The 21,526-nt window shown below is 38.8% G+C and overlaps 1 protein-coding gene across 1 annotated transcript in view; it reads right to left on the bottom strand.

The window, feature by feature from the left end:
• The window catches only part of SLC7A2 (solute carrier family 7 (cationic amino acid transporter, y+ system), member 2), a 60,567-nt gene that overhangs the window by 13,802 nt on the left and 25,239 nt on the right, over positions 1 to 21,526 (bottom strand). The window contains exons 2-7 of the mRNA XM_004682346.2: positions 9,489 to 9,556; positions 6,648 to 7,038; positions 6,179 to 6,334; positions 4,037 to 4,202; positions 2,486 to 2,619; positions 1,368 to 1,590 (exon numbers count right to left, since the gene is read on the bottom strand). Coding sequence (XP_004682403.1) covers positions 1,368 to 1,590; positions 2,486 to 2,619; positions 4,037 to 4,202; positions 6,179 to 6,334; positions 6,648 to 7,023 — 1,055 coding nt within the window. The 5' untranslated portion in view covers positions 7,024 to 7,038; positions 9,489 to 9,556. The remainder of the gene's footprint in view (positions 1 to 1,367; positions 1,591 to 2,485; positions 2,620 to 4,036; positions 4,203 to 6,178; positions 6,335 to 6,647; positions 7,039 to 9,488; positions 9,557 to 21,526) is intronic.

Raw genomic sequence — 21,526 nt, 5'->3', positions numbered from 1 at the left:
TAAGAGATTAACTATAATATCATTTCATAGTACAGTCAATTTATTCAAAATTATATATTTTTATATTTAATGTATCATTGTTCTTTTCTCACAGTCTGATCTTTTATTAAGTTAATAATTTCCAGTATATGATAATCAAGGTAGAGAACGGGAAAAAAATTAACCAACTCATGATAAATCTAGTAGATAGAAACAGTCATAACTAAAAGTTAGTAACAGGAAAGTTTGACAAAACAATTTTTAATTTAGGCCTTTTGAATTACTTGTGTAGTTACTGGCTGCACCGTTCCACTCATGACTTAGTTGTGAACTACAACAATGTAAGATAAAATAAGTAAAATACTTAAAACTTCTTTATTTTTTAATGACGCTGGGTTGAGCTTTGTCTTAGATGAATCTTTATCCAGCTCTTCTAAGGTCACAGTAGCACAGCATCTTCACAATTCAAATTTTAAAAACTATTTTAGAATAAACCTTAACATCAGCATGTGGCTGAAGATAGAGTGGGAATGATTTCTAATTGCTCTGTAATATTGTCTTGAGGAGAAAAGTAAGAGGGATTTGTTGGGGGGGGGTGGAGTCAAGTTAAAATTCTTTTCCCAATTTCAATATTAGAAGAATTATTTTCACTTAAATAATCAGTGATCAGGCAATATCTCCTAGTAAGAATGCTGTATACTCAATTGCTCAATTGTACAGTATAAAACTAGAAAGAATATTTTATGAATGAAAACTGTTAATTTGGAATATGAATAACTCAGAATCCTGAGAAATGAATTCCAATGTATTAAGATATTATGAAAATACCTGAGATTCAATTACCCTTCTTTTTTCACATAGATGGTTTGTTTACCTGCCATTAATTCTAGCATGGTAATTTCTATTTTTAGATTAAGTTCACTCTCTCCTGTGATTAGAGGGAAAAGTCCCAGTAATTCGCAGTAGGAAGCAAATTATGAAACAAACATTTAACAATGCCACAGCATACAGCTTCCACTCACACAGACTTGATAAATTGTGAAATTTGCACAAAAGGTCACGGATTGTTCACAGCACCACAAATCACAGCATAACCAGCAGGGAAACACTGGTGCAAGCATCCTGAAGTTGCTTAACATGTGATACCAACACTGCATGACATTCTATGGAAGCATAGACCATCATTATCTCGACAAACTGATGCTTAAGTGATGGAGGGAAAGATTTTATCACTTAAGATTTTTATATAGCAATTCTGGGCAAACTTCCAGAAACTATGTACCCACTAATATCTTCCTTAATTAGTATTATTCTGAAAACAGCTCTATATACACTGACTGCACTTGGCAGGGACCCCACCGCCCCTACCCCAGGGGCAGTGATCGTACCTCGTGGACAAAGCGCAGAGGGAGCCGGCTGCCACCACATACTTGGCCGGGCCCCAACCAACATTTTCAAATGCTACTGGAAGGGGGCTCTTTTCATCCAGGAGGTAATAGGGCATCATAAGTGTTAGAGCAGCAGAGACCCCAAAGTAGGCCATAAAGCAAACAAGTAAAGAGGTCACAATTCCAATAGGAATAGCTTTCTGAGGATTCCGAACTTCTTCACCTAAGGACAAACAAAAGGTTTGCATGTTAATAAAACCGTAATAGGCAAAACACTAATTTTTCTTCTCTTCCATGGTGATTCTACTCTGCTTTTGTCTCTTCTGTTTTCATAAAGTGACCTCTCTATTCTATAAGAATTTTTCTTTCTTCATAAGGGTACTTTAGTTTTATCTAAAAATCCAATCCCAGATACAAAAATAAATGCTACGCCAGCAGTAGCCTTTATAGTTGGCGACAACCAACTCATATTTACATTAAACTCTAGTTTCAATAAAAAAAAGGTACACTTTCAGTCCTTCCAATAGAGCTAGCATTTGAAGCACTCAAAACAGTCAGTTATAAAGTCATAATATAATATGAACAGAAGGATGTAGAAAATGACATAGGTTTGCTGACAGTATAAAGAAAAATTCTGTCCTGTGAAAGAGACTACATTTAAGTGTGGGTCATCATTTGTTACTCTATGTGACGGCACTTCCAGGCAGTGGAATGCTAATGCTATGACACTGCTAATTATGACTAATATTTATAAAATATTTGACAACCTGAAAATATTTTTAATATCACTACATCATACAGAGATACATATGTCTAAGAAATACATTTATGTATAGATATGTAGATATCTATGTTATATCTATACAAATTCACATATAGCCTTCATAACATCTGAGGGGTGGGTACTATTCTCTAATTTTACCAATATGGAAATTAAGGCTCTGAGAGTCTCACCAAGTTCCTTTTGTATCATACAAAGCAAGTGTTGCAATTGGGATCTGGAACAAGTCTTTATTATTCCAAATCCCATCCTCCTTTTCTTGATCTGCTGCTACCCGTGGATGCTCATTGGTACAGGGGTATCTTTTCCTTCCACACTGAGCCAAGACTACTCTTACCAGTTGTTGCAATGCAGTCAAATCCCACAAAGGCATAAAAACAGGTTGCAGCCCCGGCCAACGTTCCCGCCAGACCATAAGGCATAAAGCCACCAGCTCCGTAGAGGCTAGTTCCGTTTTCAGAAGGTTGGTCACTAGGAAGAGAACAAGCATGTGGTAAAATCATTTTCATAAACACTTCTTATGGTGATTTATCTCAAACTATGTCCTCAGAAGACTTAAATTCATCAGCTCTTTGAAGCTGACTTATGCAAAACTAAAAGTAAACCCAGCTCTCTCACCTTGTCCCTAATGGTGGTGATGTCCCCAACAATGGCAGCTTCCTGGGGCAGCAACACTCACTTGGAGGCTGATCAAAAGCATACAGGGGAGGCTCAGGCCCACCCTGACTGGACTCACAGTCAGGATTCTGACAGTGGAGACTCCAGTTATGGGCCACAATAACTGGACCCAAACATGAGATTCTCCTCTTCTCATGCAGAGCTGGGAAGACTACACATTCTAAATATTTACTATGATTTGAAAAAGTGAAATAAATTCTCGAGGGCTCATTAATGACACTGAAGTTTAATATCTCACTACATGTTTAAAAATGGATGAAACCAGAGAATATGAAATTTTTTTGCCTCACCAGAATGATTACAAATAATATATTTGTAAAGGGAATCATACAGATGTACTCACTCCATACGCCAGCTATTTTTGTAATCTTATTTATACACACATAGGGACATGATGCTTAGAGAAATCTTAGGATAAAATCTTTTGTGTATAATTATTATTAGTTTAAAGTTTGAGACAATCAGCTTTAAAGTGAAATGTATGGACAGTTCTATCAAAGAAACTAATGACATTCTCTATCGAGCAAGAACTGAAGATTACAAAATCTGAAGAATACAATGGAACCAAATGATGGTTCCAAAAGAAGAACTAAAGGATGCAGATTCAAAAATACCCACTACTATTTAAGATGGCAAAAGTTTTGGGGGGAAAAGAACATTGCCGGTGGTTATGACCTTCCTTTCAATTTCCCTAAGCCTCGAGCAGAGCTTGAGTTGGGAGCAGCCGTGGCATCTGGTTCCAGGGCTGCCCACGGGTGAGGCTCTGAGTATTGACGCTTGGGGAATCTGCAAAGAAGAGTCTTGGGGGCCTCTCTAGTGGTGCAGTGGGTTAGAATGCAGCACTGCAAGCTAACCACAGCCCCTTCGGTGTGAGTTTAATCCCTGGCCCCGGAGATGACCCCCATGGTGTGGTAGATCTCTCCTGTCTTATCCACTGCTCCCCTCAGCAGCGTACTTTGTCCATCTGCCTGTTCTGCTCCCCACTCTGTCTCTGTTGAGTCCTCTCACCGTCCCTGCATCTCTGGCTTGTACCCCAGTTCTGTATGCATAAATAAATCTTAAAAGAAGAAGAGTCTTGGAACAGAAGAGCCCACTCAGAAAGGTTCAAGAAGCCAAACATTTGAGAAACACGGTTGTAGAAGAAAATGTAACACAAGGCAAGTAACAAGCAACGTCAAAATAAAAGCAGGAAAAAATCCAATTATTTTACCTAAGAACTGCAGAAATATTTTTGAGATACTCTTCACTTATCTTCCAGTTTGCCACATTTCCTTTCACAAATCCAGCAACCATAACAAAGAGAAGGACCAGGATATTAATAGCTGTAAAGATTTTATTCACCCAAGCAGACTCTTTTACTCCAAAAGATAAGAGACCTAGAGAAAAAGAAAAGGCACTTTATTTTTTACCTAAAACTTTAGGAAAAACAATGGCATTGACACAGTTTTAGGCTTCAGGATATTGTTTCACTAGCATTCAAGTATTTAATTTTCAATTTATCCCTTTCAATTGTGAGTTCTAACTCTGGCCAAAATCTGAAACATTTTCTGAACACAGTCAACTCAGAAGGCAGACTGAACTCACAACCCGATGCCAGTTCCAAGCAATAAATACATTTAGTAACTCTGGCAATGATAACCAATAGATAGAGGTAAAGAAACTTAATTTTAATGAAACACTGTTCCAACAAGCCATTTCAAGATTAATGGCTACAAAATTTGAAAGTAGAAGCTCACCCATATGTCTGCTTCATATTTACTGAATATGCACACAAAATTAATTCTTCTGTCAGGCACAAAGGTATTTTGTTAAATTGATTCTCATTTTAATAGCTTACTTTTACATTCTGATTATAAAATTACTCAATTTCCTATGTAGGTAATTTAAACATATATATGAGTATGAAGGAAGTTGAGGGTCAGCTGTGACCTCCCTTCCAGAATTGTGCACACACACACACACACATTTCTATATCAACAATCAGATAAATTCATTCTCAGCAGCCAAACACGCTTCTACTATATGGAGATACTTTATTTTAATACCTTATTTATAGACAATCAGGCCATTCTTAGTTTCTGACAACTAAAAGCAGCACTGACATAATCATCCTTTTATAAATATCTATGTACATCCTCTAATTATTTCATTACAATACTTTTCCATAAGGTAATAATGTATATCAAGGATATGCACTTTTAAACAAGACTTTTGTTACAGATTGTTAAAGTACTCACCCTTTTTTTCCTATAGGTTATTCTTATTCACATTAATTTAAATAGATAGTAATAAGTTCCCTGCCTTTTATGCATAGTACATTTTTTTCCAGTTTTCCATTTACTTTCAATCTTAGTGTTGATTTTATATATAAAGGTTTATTATATTAATTTTTCCTTTTTAGTTTCTAGCTTTAGAAACATTTTCCCATTATTATAACCAAAACACTCACTGTAATAGCCTTCTAGTACTTTCACTATTACATTTGCCATGTTTCTACTTTTAATCTATATGATATAAGGTATGAATTATAGACCAAAAACAGCTTAGTTTTAACTACTAGAGAAATTATTGGGAGAAAGCATTATGCCACATGTTTTCTTGTTTCATCCCCATGTCCAAACCATTCATGATCAAATGAGCAAAATTTTCCCAAACAGAGGTGAGAGAAGTTAAATTTTATTCTTCTACCTGTATAATTTCCCACAATTATCTTATGCAGTAAAGCAATTCACTTAATGATATAAAGGAAACTTTTTGTTTCCCCAATCTCTTATTTGTTAAAAATAAACCCACTGCTATTGTTCCCTGAGCCTGAGTGGTCTTGTAAGCGTCATCACATGAGTGGGAATCCAGTGACCTGTCCTCCCTCTTGGCACTGCTAAGTTCTGTCTTTGGCACTCTTTCAGCACTGTCTTAGTTTGATATGCTTCCTTTTCAACTAGGTACCTATATTATATAAAGGCATAACAAGAAAGACAAAATCTCTTCGAGAAATAGTATGCCTGCAAATATCCTTACTAATAGTTAACAATAAAGCCCAAATTATATATTTTCCTTATGAAACTTGTCATTCCTGCAAACTTCTAATTAGTATTATAAAATAATATGCCTCATCCTGAGTAAAGATATCTTTTACTCAGAAGTGCTACTTCCACCATTCTATGCAATTTGATTCCTTTTGGAATATACCCTTACATTTGATAAGGAGGGATTCTACAGTGGCAGATCCACAGCACTCCCACAGTAATTTAGATGCATAAATGTGTGTCAAGTCTTGGGAACTTAAGCCCCATATTTCCCCAGCACGTTTAGTCTGGCTCAAGATAGAGGGAAGAAGAGCTGATTTTCTTACCTGCTAGAAGCAAAATAAGGCACACAGCGAAAAAGTCAGGATACTCTGCAAGACCAGTGTAATTCATTTTGAAGTATGTCCCAAAAAACTGGCCAATCTGTTTGTTGAGAAGTTCATCAAAGGTACCACTCCACGCTCTGGCAACACTGGAGGTACCTTCCGGAAACGAAGATCAATCAGACAATACAAGGTCACTGGCAGAAAATTCACATCATAGCACTTGCTATTCTATTCTAAAATAAACATGGGTTAATTTAGAGAACTGATAATTTTATAATTGCATAATAACAAGTGCTCAAGTCCCTAACTGTGGAATTAAGTAACTCTAGTTGCAGTATCAAAGTACAAATTTAAAAAGCAGGTTTTCAAAGGCAGTAGGAGGTGTAATCTGAGATGAAGCAGAATCCTCCTGACTCAGAAGTGCTAGATCTAATATTCTATTTGGCTTGGACTGATTTTCAAAACATACCTATCACATAAGACAAAATGAGGTTCCAGCCAGTGATGAAGGCCCACAGCTCTCCAACAGTAACATAAGTGTACAAGTATGCAGATCCAGTCTTGGGCACTCGGGCCCCAAATTCAGCATAACAAAGCCCTGCCATCACCGAAGCGAGAGCTGCAATGAGGAAGGAAACCACGATACTGGGCCCAGAGTCCGCTTTGGCCACTTCCCCCGCAAGCACGTACACCCCAGCTCCGAGAGTGCTTCCGACGCCCAAGGCGATGAGGTCCATGGTGGACAGACAACGGCATAACTTGGTGTCTTCTAGACTGTCCAGAGTGACGATTTTTCTCCGGATCAGACATCGGGCAAAAGACAGAGCTGCTCTGCAGGGGATCATCTTGAAGAGGGCAACCTTCGGAAGAGAAGGGAGGAGGTAAGAAGCTTGTGTGGAGCCATCAGCCCTCAAGATCAGCCCAGCTTCTCCACAATTAGGGCACCTGAAGTTTCACCTGTTACTAGCTAGAGGTGTGGCCCAGAGCGATGAGATGAAGAGTTTAGGCCAAAGCTGTGAATTTTTTCCTGGTATTGCAGCCACAGTGTGAAATTAAAAGAGAAGCAATAGAAAATGAGTGGGCACTAACAAGCCAACCAATAAAAACCTTCTTTGAAAATAGCAAAAACTTTGTTGTGAATCGTACCCCAAAATGAATAGAGTCAGCTCTCTTTTCTCTCTATAAAAGTCAACATAATTCACTGTAGGTTATTTAGGAAGCAGAATAGTTTACAGAAATATATGGCTTTAGTCAGATTTGATCTGATTGCTACTGTTTCCTACTAAAAATGGAAATAATTTTATGTTCAGTTTTTCTTTGCTGCTCTAAGGAAAGAAGACAAAACTGCCATTTGTCAGCAGTCATTTACCTTTAACAGAAAAGCAGACGTCAGAAACTGTTCTCAGAACTGACAGGTTGCGCAATGCCCTCTGCAAATAGTCTCAACAACGCACACCTGATAAAACACTGATTGCAAAAGCTAGGATATAAAACCAATTTTTTGGAAACAGAATGGCACCAGAGGGAAGTAAAATCATTCTGGGTCAATTTAAAGAATGATTATTAAACAAACTTTAAGCCCCAGCAGGCATATCATTCTGTGTTTAGTTAATAAAGAGAAAAGAATCTCATGCCTTTGTGAAATGTGTTTTTGTGGAGACAAACTGACATGAAAATAGAGAGGCAACAGGAGAAACAAGTCGGATATTTGTGTCTAATATAAGTGATATAATTTAATGCTTATTAATTATTAAAGATTTATAACTTTTCCTTTAAAAATGCTTTTTAAAGATATACTCCTTAAGAAAAATGGTCACGATATTCTCATTTCCACAAGGCTGTTTGATTGTTTAAGAACAATCCAATTACCTTATTCTTTAACTCAGGTCTGCATCTACTAGACCTGAGCTCTGGTGTGATGTCTCCCCAACTAATTATCTATGATCAGAATAAAATGCAGGGGGGGGGATTCTCATTCCATTGGCCTGGACAGCAGGCTTCATTTCCCCATGAACAGGTGATAGTTCCAGACCAGAATACCACTGTCAGTGTTGCCTCTGTGCCCAGGGATTGAGGTTTAATACAAAACCTACATATGTGTAGCAACAGATAATGGTCCAGACTCTGGAAAGCGCCCAGGTGATGCTCACACCCAAGCCGTAGCTTTAGAATAACATAAAGGCACAAATCGCTATTACGTGGAGGTCACCAATGACTGCTGATACCAGCAACAGATCTGTATCTTTTCTCACTAAACAAGTGTTTTATTTGTTGCTAAGACAGTGGCTTCTATTGAAGAGGAATACTAGACAGAGATTAGTTTAGATCTGAAAATGTAGTCGGCCATGGGAGGCCTGAGAGGGCTGTTCTATGCATTGTTGCAGCAAAGTCTGAATGACCCAGCAAGCTGCTGCTAACAGTTATATAAGTCACCTTATTGGGGCTCTATTATTTCTAAGATGTGAAATCCCTTCCTTAGCAAAATGAGCCTCCTTCTCAAACTTCCTCAATTCTGGCTATATGCTTGACAGTATAGAATTTTAGGTCAAGTGAATCCCTAGCCCTGATGATATGATAGTTTTGTACAGCAGACTTCCTTTCAGCTTACTGCAGAAATCTTTCTAAATCTGCTCATTGTAGTTGAAAGTCCGTCCTGATTTCACCAAAGTGAAATGTATCATTTAGCCACACAGAAATGGATCCTCCCCTAAGTAAAGGTTGAAATTGTAAACTTAATAGTGTATCAGTATCAAGGGCTCTGAAAATAAATCTTATCAGAAAAAGCATCTGTGGCAAGCTGGTGGGTGAAATTTTCAACAAACCTCCAATAAATTAGCCTTTTTGAATTACACCCAACTTTTCCTTCCTCAACTAAGTTGCTAGTTTCATTGTGAGACATCACAAAATTTCTGTTTTTGGACAGACGGAGCTGATAAAGGAGCTGAGCCTTGCACACCTGGGCATGTACCCAGTGTTTATTTTTTCTTGAACTAGACCTTTTTTTTGGTTTGTAGTCTTGAAATTCACCATCAGTAACATTTTAGAACTTCAAAATATATCACAGGTTAAATACGTCAGTATAAATATATCAACATAAAGCCATGGAATTTCATGACTTAATTTTGAAAAATTTCTTCCTAAAAAATACATCAAAAGTATAATGTGGGATAATAAGAAATTAGAAATGGTAACTATTTAGGCCAAATGAAACAAAAATAACATCTACATACAAACCTAAAATCTTATTTTTTCTGGAAAACAAAAAAATATTTTTTATATACATTTCATTAATATTTGGTCTAAAGCTTACCTTTCTTCCAGATCACTATTTCTGAACAGGGCCTTCCTTCAAACTTTTCTCTGGATGGGTAAATGCAACTGTAGAAATAAGTAAAAATTAAAGACACAATTGAGGCTATTACAATGCCACAGTTACTGTAACAATAATGTTACTTTCTCTCCCTCTTACATCAGATCAGTACTATCAGAGCATTAGACTATCAATGTAATAGTTCCAAACTTCTGATACAGAATCCAGGCAGAGACAAGCAACCTTCCTAAGGAATTCCAACAAATAGCTAACAGAATTTTGCAAAGTTTCCAAGGCCATGGTGCTTCAAAACACGTGAATCCATTTAGTTTATTAGGAGTTGTAAAAGCCAAAACACAAGAATAAGACATACCTAGCTATCTCAAACATATACAGAATGAAAAATAAGAATGAGGTGTCCTGTTTTTAGAGCTGGGAAAGATAGGAAGCAAAAAAAGAAAAGCAGAGTCCCGGGCACCACAGCAAACAAGAGTTTCTGCCCAGTCAGCAAGCTACTTTCACAGTCAAAGATCTTGGTGGCACCAGAGACACCCATTCCCATTAGGTATTTAGCAATCGTTGGCTAATAAATCACTGAATGCCAGAAGTTACCACCTGTTCCCTCTCCTGAAACAGCAACGGAAGGAAACGTGCTCTACCAGCACTAGTCACCCTCTACGTACCACTTCAAACTTCAGGAGATTCCCTTTCCGAAGTTACTTCACACCACCACACCTCTACACGTTACCAATAAAAGTGCTTCCCTACCCTGTTCCCTTGAAGGTGTTCTTTCATAAATCTTCACAAAATCCCCTACAAACAGGACAACTGTGAATCTCACAGTATCGGTGAAGAGACTGAATCACAGAAAGGCTAGCCAGAATCACAGTGAACATCTGGAACCAGGGATGAACCTGGCAGGTGCGACTCAAGAGCAATTTACTCATGGCTCCAGGCTGTACTGCCACCTGGCCAGAGAGTCCAGTTATTTTCCACCTGCTACAGCACCCTTGGAGAGAATCTGCTTTGCCCACAGTGAGGTCTCCCATGCCCAAGTCATGGGTAACTGGACCAAGACAGGCCCAAACTTAGGGTTAAATATGCAAAGGTTGGTAGGTTCATTTGGTTTTCTTGAACATCTGAATAACATGATTGAATTGGTCAGAGGATTGAGTGCGCAGGCTGAAGCTGCCAGACTCAGGCCAGCTGGACACCAGGGCAACCGACAGGCCAGCACCCAACAGCAGTCATCAGGAGAGCAAAGCTGAGACTCCAGCCTGCAGCAGCAAGAGGCGGAGGATTAGCATATTTTTCTTCCCCTAGGCCCTGCGGTCGTTCCTGACTCCGCAGAGAGTGCAACATTCCCCTTCCAAGTTTCAACAGGTCTCCTGCTCATTGAAACTACGTTGATTGCTCTCTATTTCTTAAAACCAGAGGCACTGATAAAGGTCAAGAGAGCACCAGGGGCCTGTCCTGCCCAGCTCTACTCCCAGCCTCAGCGATTTATATCGACTACTTCCTGCCATTACCAGTAGGTTTCCTGATAACTGCTCTTCTTGCCAAGATGTGTGATGGAATAACTTGAATTTGTCTAGATATTTTTCCTGTAAGTAGTCAGTCTTTAGCCTGCAGTAGTCATGCCCTTTATATACATTTGCATATAATATAATGTACCCTCTATGGGAAAAGTGCAAAATAGCAAAAATCTTTTCTCCCTAGACACACTTGCGACCCATCAGGGTTCCTGGTAACACTATTTCTCCCCAGTGACTGAGGAGCACCCTACATTGAATGAAAGTCCAGGATTAGCCAGGTAGAGCTCAACAGTACATTCTACAGATGTTTAAAACTCTTTCTTCATCATGGGATTCAAGCAGAATTACTCACCTAAAGAAAAAGCACTGGGAATATTTTATCACACCAAAGGAGGATTTTAAAGATTCCTGAGTCAAAGAAGTTTCCTGAAACCTTTGTCTTAAGATGTTAATATTACTGGATTATTGCAATTTAAAAACACACATTTCTTAAATTCCACATTTATTAGTTCCACAAACACATTAGAACACCAGGCTGGTTGTTAGCCCATACAATAAGCTAAAGCAAATGCTTGGCCACAGGGAGGAAGGGGCATCCACAGAAGGAGCTTCTAACTCAGACTGCGGTGTTGGGATAAAGCTGTGCCCATCCAGCCGTAAAGGGTGAGCTGGGTCAGACCATCTCAATGTATAAGGGGAAGCTGGGAGGGGAGCAGCGGGAATGGCAAGTGCAAAGAACTAGAAGTGGGTGATCCAGACCGAGCTTAGAGGGAAGGTGGGCGAGCAGAGGGTCCCCAGGCCATGCAAGGAGCTTGAAAGTTACCTGCGGCAGTGGGGAGTTAATGAAGACTTTAAGTCAGAAATTCCACAACTGTCCTCCTGATTGGATTATAGGGAAGGGGTGAAAAAAATCAAGGCAGCAGTTAAAGAGAAAGCCTAACAGGCTACGGAGACAACCTATGCAGGAGGCTGTGTGACCTGCATGGGGTAAGGCAGGGGTGAAGCCAGTGGAACAGAGCTGGTGGGGAGGGGAGGTGGATACAGAAGATTGTGACTCCGCATTTGAGATCTACAGCTGCAAAGTAGCAAGTATGTGCTTTAAATGGGGAATACAAGGAGTTTCTTTTTGACCAGCTTGACTTTAAGGTACATGTGGCACTGCCATGTGGTCTCAACACAGCTTAGAATAACAAGAAAGGCAGAAGGAAATCTGCGAATTATTAGTGTAGAGATAATTAATCGGTATCACCCAGGGAGAGGATACAGAGAACAAGACACCAAAGACACACATATCTAAGGAACAAGAGCCCATAGCGAAGTTGCCACGTGATGATTAAGAGAAATGAAAGGAACACAAGAGAAGTTTGGCTCCAAAGGGGGAGTGAACTTTTCAAGAGGGGAGGAGCGGCGCTTGGAGTCAGACAATGCTTAACTCAGTGACATAAGAGTCTTGGGTGGTCTTGATGAGCTTAGAGGTTTCAGTGATGGGCAAGAGTGTGAGCCAGGCTGCAACTAGTTGAGAAAAGAGAGATTAGGAAATGAAAGCAATACGTTCAGGGGCTTTTTTGAGCAAACGACATTCAAGTTCAATGGGCATGGGGAGGCTTTTTATACAGAGGGATCTCAAAGTGTCTAAATACTTACGGAATGCACCAGGAGAAATCCAGAGGTTCAAAGCACAGAAGAGAGAATGGGTAATCAAGGCTGTGGAGCTGTGGAAGACTGAGACCCACAACTAGGCCGAAGAAGTAAGATTTAGGTGGAAAGAGAAATGAGACCTCTATCCTAAAAGTCAAGAAGGAGCACAGGGTGGAATGGGACAGACAAAGTTGTAGGTGAGGATGGTAGAATATTAAGCTCTTTTTCTATTTGAAAGTTCTTAAAATTCTAACATATGCAGCATACAGTTTTCAGAAAACAATACAAGGAAGAGATAATGTCAGAATGACTTCAGTAAAACACTGTGCAAGAATGCGTTGCTTTTACCACTAAAAAATTTACACTTCCAGTCTAAAAATGAGAAACAAACATAGTAACTGTAAATATTTGAAAAATAGTCCTCTGGAATATAGCCAACATTTCCATGCCAAGCTTACTGACCTATCAGAAGGCAATAATTAAGACTTAGCACAATGCTTCCAAAGAACAAAATATTCTAGATGATTTGATATTCTAGATATCTGAAGTTTAAATTTCTTAACGTTTTGACAATTATTGAGCAAATCTTGTTTAGCAAAGGGACCCTCCTAAGTCTACCTATATTTGATGATGGCTGTCTGCAATTACAACTGGTACCCAAGCTGCTCATCTTATTAAGGAGACTCACCCAGCGCTGCTGCTCAAGAAACTGTCTAGAAAACAAATAGGGCCAATTTTGAAACAGATACTATTACATTAATTTTCACTTGAATCTGCTGTCCACACAAAGTAGAACTGACTCAAGAATGCCAAGGTGACCTGGATGCATTCAGTAGGCCAGTACCCGGTGGGCTGACAGCCGTGACTCAAGAAGTTTTTTTGACTTATTTCTAAATTAGTAGCCAAATTTCAAACTGAAGTATGTTCACGGACAAGTACAAATGTTATGGTACAAGAAAGTGCTTTTTGTCTAAAGACAAAAAACTGAGAAGCACTTCAGAATACTCTGGTTTTCTCTCAATGTTCTCCTTCCAGACAGAGCCCAAGGGCCCTCTCAATTTACTACTCTCCACCCTCCCCAAACAGCTACCTAATTTAACTGATGGTTAGAATTCCACCACTTTTGTTTCAATGCTAGCAGAAATTCCTTTCATCAAACTGTGGCAGAGAAGGAATTCAACCAGAATTCACATTTATTTTTAGTCCAAGTTCAAGACTTCTAGATGGACATTATACCAACATATTTCTGGTTTATGGTTTTGTTGGAAAGATATTTATTTTAAAATGGTCATTTTGCAAACCATTATTTTCAACGTTGCAAAGCATGATCTGATTTGGTACTTCTTAAAATACAGAAATAATGTTTCACCAGAGATTTCTATCATTAGCATCTTGGCAGATTGTGAAAACACTGCTATTGGCTGAGAGAAGTTTGGAAGTTCATGCTGGCTTTAAATAAATCTGAATAAAACATTTATTGTGGTACTCAGAGAAAGAAATTAAAAGTGCCTGCTAATCATGATTTAGAGCTTCTAAGATTTAAGTTTAGAATATGCAAAGAATTTTAAAAATTAAAATAACTTGAAATGATTAGGTCCATAAAGCTGAAATCTTACATTCTTACCAGTACATATTTATATTCTACTTACTAATATATCACAGCCATAATTTAGCCAATTTATCCTTTCACCAAACGTTTAAAACATTGCATTAACTAAATTCAATCTATCAGTTGTATATGAACTGTCAATTTCTCTAAAAGGTCAAGTCTCAGAAATGGTCATAAGGAAAAAGAAAATGGTCTAAATGAAATGTCTAAATAGCATTCTAGAGAGCAGGGAGATACAGGCAGAGGAAGTAAGACAAGTATAGCTGGCAGTTGTGGTACAGTTAAGCTGGTGGGTGAGGAAAACCCACAGGTAAGGTTTCCGCAGCCCTAGGAGCACTGAGCACTGAGCGAGCACTGAGCACCGAGCACCGGGAGGGGGAACCCTTTCAGACTCAGGTTGGGGTGGGGCTCAGTAGGGGTCTTCCTCAGAGGATCTGACTCTTGACGCATTTTTCTAATAATTGAACCATATCCACAATATATAAAACCCATTTTGACAAATTATATAATTATCCACTTCTTAAAATCAATTATTTAAAAGGTCAATTTTCTTAATTTTTGAAAAAAACCCTTTTCACGGAAAAAAGAATTTTGTATGAATACTTAATGACAACTGAAGTTATTCTAATAAACACCAACCAATTTTGAAAATAATCACATTGATCTGTTAGATCTTAACCAGAAGCTTCTGGAAATATAATTATAGATGTTGCTTTTAATTTTGAACAGCAATAGTTTACGTTATTATACAACTTGAAATTTGATCTCATAATCTTCTAAAAACTCTACTGCATAGGGCCCAGGTCCCTGGTGGCGCAACGGCTAGCCTGCAGCACCACCGCCTGTAGCCTCAATGCGCGTTCCATTCCCCACCCTGAGGTGACCCATTGGTGCAGCAGACCTCTCCTGACCCACCTGCTTCTCTCCACTCTGTCTCTAGTGGAGACTCTCAACGCACCTGCACCTCTGGCTTGTACCCCAGTTCTGCATGAATAAATAGAACTTTAACAACAACAACAAAAAATTCTACTGCATTATCATTATTCAATAAGTTTCCTAAACAAAGTATTTAAATAATATGTGAAGAATGGGGTCTACAAGGAATATGACTTATAAAAATGAAATGCATACAGCACTGTAGCCACTGATATTTAAGCAGAAATTTAAAAATATGTATACACTTATCTACTATTCACAGAATTTCTCGAACTTCTTTTTAGAAACTCATTTTAGCCTTTTTGTTACTCCATAATAAAACTATAACTTGCCTTCTACCCTCTGAAAGCTCTATAAACGCTGTGTATCAGGAGGCAAAGGTTTGCCTGCAGTATTAAAGTAAGAAGCATGGAAGATAAACAAACTCCCTTCATCTAACAACTTTTGTCAGCTGACCTTCAAAGCCTACAGCACCAAACCTCAGAGAGAGAATTGCTTACATAGGTGCTGAACTGCAGCACGTCCAGAAAAACAGCACCATTATTTCCTGACACTTACTTCAAGTAAGTGCATGTGAAAGCAGGCAGAAATCTGTAAATGAATTATTTTGGCCAGAGCTTAGTTTTTATAATTTTAAAATAAGCTTTGATATGTTTACAATATCAGCTACTCAAAACTAGCAAAGATATACACACATACTTAATTTTAATGTTTTCAATCTGTTGATGTACACTTGCACCTAACCTGTCTCCTGCTCACTTTCCAAACACCCTCTCACCTGCCCTCAGCCACCTTCCTCACTTTACATTTTTACTGTTCTCCACATGGACATTGTGTCCACCCTAGGACACCATCTTCTCATCCACACACAGGTGCCAAGATGGACTGATCTTCATGCTTCTTGTCATCCCTGGTCCTCTTTCTGACCTTCCTGCTATAGCAGAGACTGAAAAAATGTTTCCTTTTTGCTTTTCTGTCAGATCCTGAAGTGTCCCTTTTTATTAAAGCAACAGCCAATCATTCCGGAAAATTAAAGCTAACAAGCCAGGTTGATTTACACTATATAGGTTTAGGAGCAGGAAATGCCAGCAGCAAAAAGAGTCACCTAGTAGATGAAGAGGGAAGGGGTATTTTAAGTGGGCTGAGCAACATAAATTGGATCTCCTTCAAGACTGTAGATCAAAAATTCCTTTTAAATACACTTGTGGAGGCTGAGCCCATGAAACTGGTCCCAGGCCACTGGGGAGGATTAATATTTTGCTTATTCTATGCACCTATCTGCTCCTTCCTCCCCCATGAAGGTAAAACTGCTTGCTTGAATGTACAGTTCTACATTCCATCACTTCTAAGTAGGATTTTAGCTTAACATAAGTAATTGGCAATTAATCTCTAGAAAATCTGCCAAAGAGAAATAGGGGCAGTTGAGACAACAGTAAGAAAAGGAGACAACTGTACTGAAGGTGAAGGATGATGACTGCAGTGATGGTGGGGTCAGGAGAGACAATGCATCTAAGGGAGTCTGTCAAGATTTAAATCTTCAGATACAATTGACATAGAACATTGTGTTACATAGATTGAAAGATAAATACAGTTATTTAATAAAATCCCCAGTGACATTTGATTTTAAAGCATTTTAATACCCCCCCTTTTAATAAAAGATTTATTTATGCTTACAGAAGTGGGATACAGGCCAGAGGTATGGTGGGTGAGAGGATTCACCAGAAACAGAATGGGGAGCAGAACAGGCAGATGCACTTCACTGCTGAGGGGAGGAGTGGGCAGGTCAGGAGAGGTCTATCACACCATGTGGGTCAGCTCCCTGGCTGGGGACTGAACTCATGCTGCAGTGCCTTTGGAGAGCTTCATAATGCAGTGATTTAACCCACTGAGCCACTAGGGAGAGCACTTAATACCCTTTTTTTAATGCATACAAGAGCTGGGGTACAGGCCAGAGGTGCAGGGGTGACAGGATTCAACAGACAGATTAGGTAAAAGAATAGGCAGATCTACTGAAATATACTGCTGAAGGCAGCAACAGGCATGACAAAAGAAGTCTGCTGTGCCATGTGGGTCACTCCCTGGTCTGGGATCGAACTCGTGCGGCAGTGGCTGGTGACAGTTTCATAGAGCTGAGATTTAACTCCTTGAGGCTCTGCCCTTAATTTTAAATTTAATTAATCTTACCATCACATTGGAAACCTGAGTGGACACTCCTTGCATGGGACCTTAGGAAAAAGCATTCTCCACATCACCTTCACTGCAGAATCCCTTTCCTTTCTGACGGGTGGCTGTCATGTGTAGGCAAGGAGAAGCCCAATTCCAAGGAATCCTGTTCTCGCCTTGTGCAGTTCCATTGCAAGACCTTTCTTTCATGGAGTTCTTCTACATTTGTACCCAATATCTTACCCTAACAAGAAACACAATAAAGTGTACTAACTCCCAACTAGGCAAAGCATCCCAGATGTGGTCGAACTAGTACAGAGTCTAGTTTGTTTATATCTTCCTCCATTCTGTATACCTCTACTAATTCTTTTTGCTTTGTTTCTAATGCCATCTGGAACCATATCAACACAAGGACACAAAATTCTGGCTTCGTTCTATCTCCATAGCCCATTTTCTGTCTCCTCCTCACACCCTTGACTTTGCTGGATTTCTTTTCCCTTCCTCAGAACTACATCCTTGTTTTGCCTCCAGGCTTTCTGCACAGTCATTTCTTCTTCCTGAAAAGCTACTCTGTCTCCTCTTTGCTTGGAGAGCTTCCAATCATCCTTAACACCCTTCTTCAAGCTAAACTAGGTCACCCTACTACTTGTTCTCACAGCACTTCTTCATCATAACGACAGACAACTGCTTGGATGAACGCTTTTTACTCTTTGTTAAGGAAGGAACTCTATATTGCAACCCCCAAGGTTAAACTGAAATCCTAAACTCTGCAAACTTTATATAGTGACCATATTTGGAAATAGGGTTTCTTCAGGTTGTCAAATTATCAAAGTGACTCCTAATCCAATACTACTGTCCTTTAAGAAGAGGAAAATACCATGTAAAGACAGACATACACAGAGTGTGATAAGAGGAGAAATTGGAGTGATCAGCTAGAAGCCAAGAAACACCTATTGCAAAAGTGACTGGATGTGGATAAGAATGTAATCATTCAATGAATGAATGATTCATACTTGGTTTGTAGTCAGCTCGAACCCTCGTATTTTTTCACAGATAATATATTCTACTTTGTTTCACTAATTATTTTAAAGTGTATTTCCGAATTTTAAGTGTCATGTTATCTGGGATTATATTGTAATAAATATTTATTAGTCAGTATATTAAGTACTCCATTTAACATTAATTTGCTGTAATTTTTTAAACTAAGTCTTCTGTCTTAATCTTAGTAACTGATAAAAACTGTCAAACTTAATAGGGCTAGGGACAGAATGGCACTGGAATGCCACCAAGAATACCCCTCCAAACCAGCACATCATGCAACCACTTAGAAATCCACACTTCTTTCCAGTGTATCCCACCACACATGGTATTAAAAGCTTTCTGAAATGCTACTATATTATGTTTACACTCCCAAATCCAACCGTCTGGTAACCATGTAAAAAGATGATGTGGGGTTTGTTAGACATAATTTGTGCTTGGTGAACTTAAGATCCCCTTTGGGAATCGTCATTTCTTTTCCAAGTACATACCACACATTCTAGAATTTTGTTCATGAACAGTGTCCAACTCCCTTAACTATGGTTTCCAGGATCGCCATTTTGGGGGAGAAAAAAAAAAGATCTTTTTCTTCTGCTCCCATTCTCCTACTTCAGGGAAGCTTCAAAATTACAGATAACCCCTCCACCCTCATAATTACTGTACATGAAGAGGAGTCATTTGTCCAGGCCAAAAAAAATGTGAACTGGCTTAAAGCAGATTAGTTTTTTCTCATCAACTTGGGCTTTTGTCTTTTTGGTTTTTTTCTTCAGTTGTTTGCTCCATCTTTCTAGTCAGAGAGCCACCCCTTGAAAGAAAAAATGGGGATTTAGCAGTTCTGCCTTCTGTCAGTCACTTATTGCTACCATACCAGGCCCTCCTTTGTTTTGATCACCTTCCTAAATGTTTCATGAAGATTCAACTCAAACATTCCTCTGCTGTTTCATACATTCACAACACTTACTTTATTCTACCATATTAAAAATCTGAGCCAAATAACTTCCCATGGTAGCCACAGGAACCTTTCTGTGCCTTCTCATTCCTTACTCTGAGCATTCATTATCTGTTAGGATTTCACAGTTGTATTTGTCTTTTCTCCTTTCCAAACAGTACTTATTAACTTTCAGGGTTACATGCAGCTCATGAGGTTAAATTCTTACTCTCTGAGTATTTAAAAATCTGATTTTTTGAAATTTAGGGTAGATACATAGGCTGAGTTGGCAAGCTGGTCATTAAGAGATAGTCCATTCTATAAGCAAATAATTTCCTTGTCACCAATAGACAAACATTTTATGAATAGTACCTAAAAAGCGCAGTCTGTGCAAATTCTTTAAACCTCTAAGAACTCTATCAGCCTTTCTATTTCATTTATCTTATGTCAACAAAAATCAGATTTGTTTAAAAGTCTTTCACAGGAAGGTTTCAACAAACCCCACTTGCGAGAACGTCCTTGTTTGCAAGCAGTGAAACATTTCATCATCTGTAACTCTAACACTTTTGAGTTGCTTAATGTGCTCTGAGCGCAAGCTTGCACTAAAAGCAGGCAGGATTCTGAAGTGATAATTTGAAGGCAAACAGCTCATCATCGAATTAAAAGTCCAGCAAACACATCTTCTGGATTGTCACTTGTGCCCACCACACTTGTGCCCACCACACTACCTTCCTCTCTTCCAGTGCACACACTCAAACCCATCTCTGAGTATCCTTTCTCTAGGACAGCTTTTTGTAAGGACAAACATTAGTGCAACAAATACTAATATTACAATACTTTCTTGGTGTTTTGCTTTTTCGTTGAGTGTCTTTTAAGTCTTTAAAAACTTTTTTCTCTTTCAACAGAGCAACACTCATCACCAATATATCCTTTTTAATGGGCTGATTAAGCTTAGCATATCTAAGACACTGAGTGAAGGATATTATTTAACTTTCAAAGTCTGGGGGCTGAGAAGGGTAACTTTGATAACAAGACTAAGTGGGAAAATGCTTGCATGTTGGAATACAGTTCTGTTAGATAGAGTCTAGAATAGAGTCTAGTTCTGAATCTCCCTTGATGCTTGCCCCAATCCATTTTTGGTAATTTCTCCACTTCAAAAGTTAAAGTACACTTTAACTGTACACAGAGAGTAAACTCTGGCAAAGGAAACACACATGCAAAGAGCTGTTCTGATGGCATTTTGTGGGGATTTGTATTTCCCTACAAACACAATCAGAGTTAGATGTGAAAGTCACCACACTGGAGATAAATGCATATATACTTCTCATTATTGTGCTCATTCCTGAGGTGGGGATGAAGGGAACTGGGGAGGAAAACTGCTTTTCATTTGCTCCTTGACAATGGCAACAACAAAACAATGATTGCCATCCTTACAGACATCAGACATAAAGCTAAGAGGACCCTCATGCAAAATTAAACATCTTTTAAAAACTCTAATGAGAATGGATTTGCTAATTTTATATCATCCACACTTATTTGATCCCCTTGCTAAGTAATAAGAACAGACTAAGTGTGAGAACTTGTGACCAACATGGGTCCTTCCAATGAACACTCTGTGAGGAGACCCAACTGTTAACTAAGTGACCAGCTGCTCCTCTGTCCAGCAGTTCTCCAGCTGGATCCTGGAGGCATTTAAGGGGAAGCCCAGTGAGACCAAAGAGACAGGCCCCCTTCCCATGTCACCCCCATCCCATCCTTCTCCCATGAGAGACTTTGTATGAACAAATCTTGCCCTCTTTATTCTAATTGTAAAAGCAGAGGCATTTTAAAGGGGGAAAAATCCTTGATTTGTTTTGGAAAAAACAAAAATTCCCTTTTTTTAACATAGAATTTTCTTACGTGCAAACATCAGTGTATTGACATTAGAATCTCTTAATCTACAACATGATACAATTTTTATTTTAATAGTTTCTTTATTTGGATGTATACATCTGGGGTAGACCACAGATTCCCACCACCAATTCCACGTGCACCTTGTGCTCGTCCCACCCATGTTTTGTCCTCCCCTCCCTCTCCCCTAAAGAATGTCTCTGTTTTATAGCTGTGTGATTATTTTTGTTTAGATTTGTTGTATTGCGCTTTTTTTTTCCCGATCCCTTATTTGGTTTTACAACATGGTATTTTTCTTTAA

The sequence above is a fragment of the Condylura cristata genome, unplaced genomic scaffold (genome assembly GCF_000260355.1).
Source record: "Condylura cristata isolate star-nosed mole 26May11 unplaced genomic scaffold, ConCri1.0 scaffold00014, whole genome shotgun sequence".
In the NCBI taxonomy this organism is placed as follows: Eukaryota; Metazoa; Chordata; class Mammalia; order Eulipotyphla; family Talpidae; genus Condylura; species Condylura cristata.
Note: the sequence above shows the minus strand (reverse complement) of the source record. Positions and strands in the feature narration are given on the sequence as shown.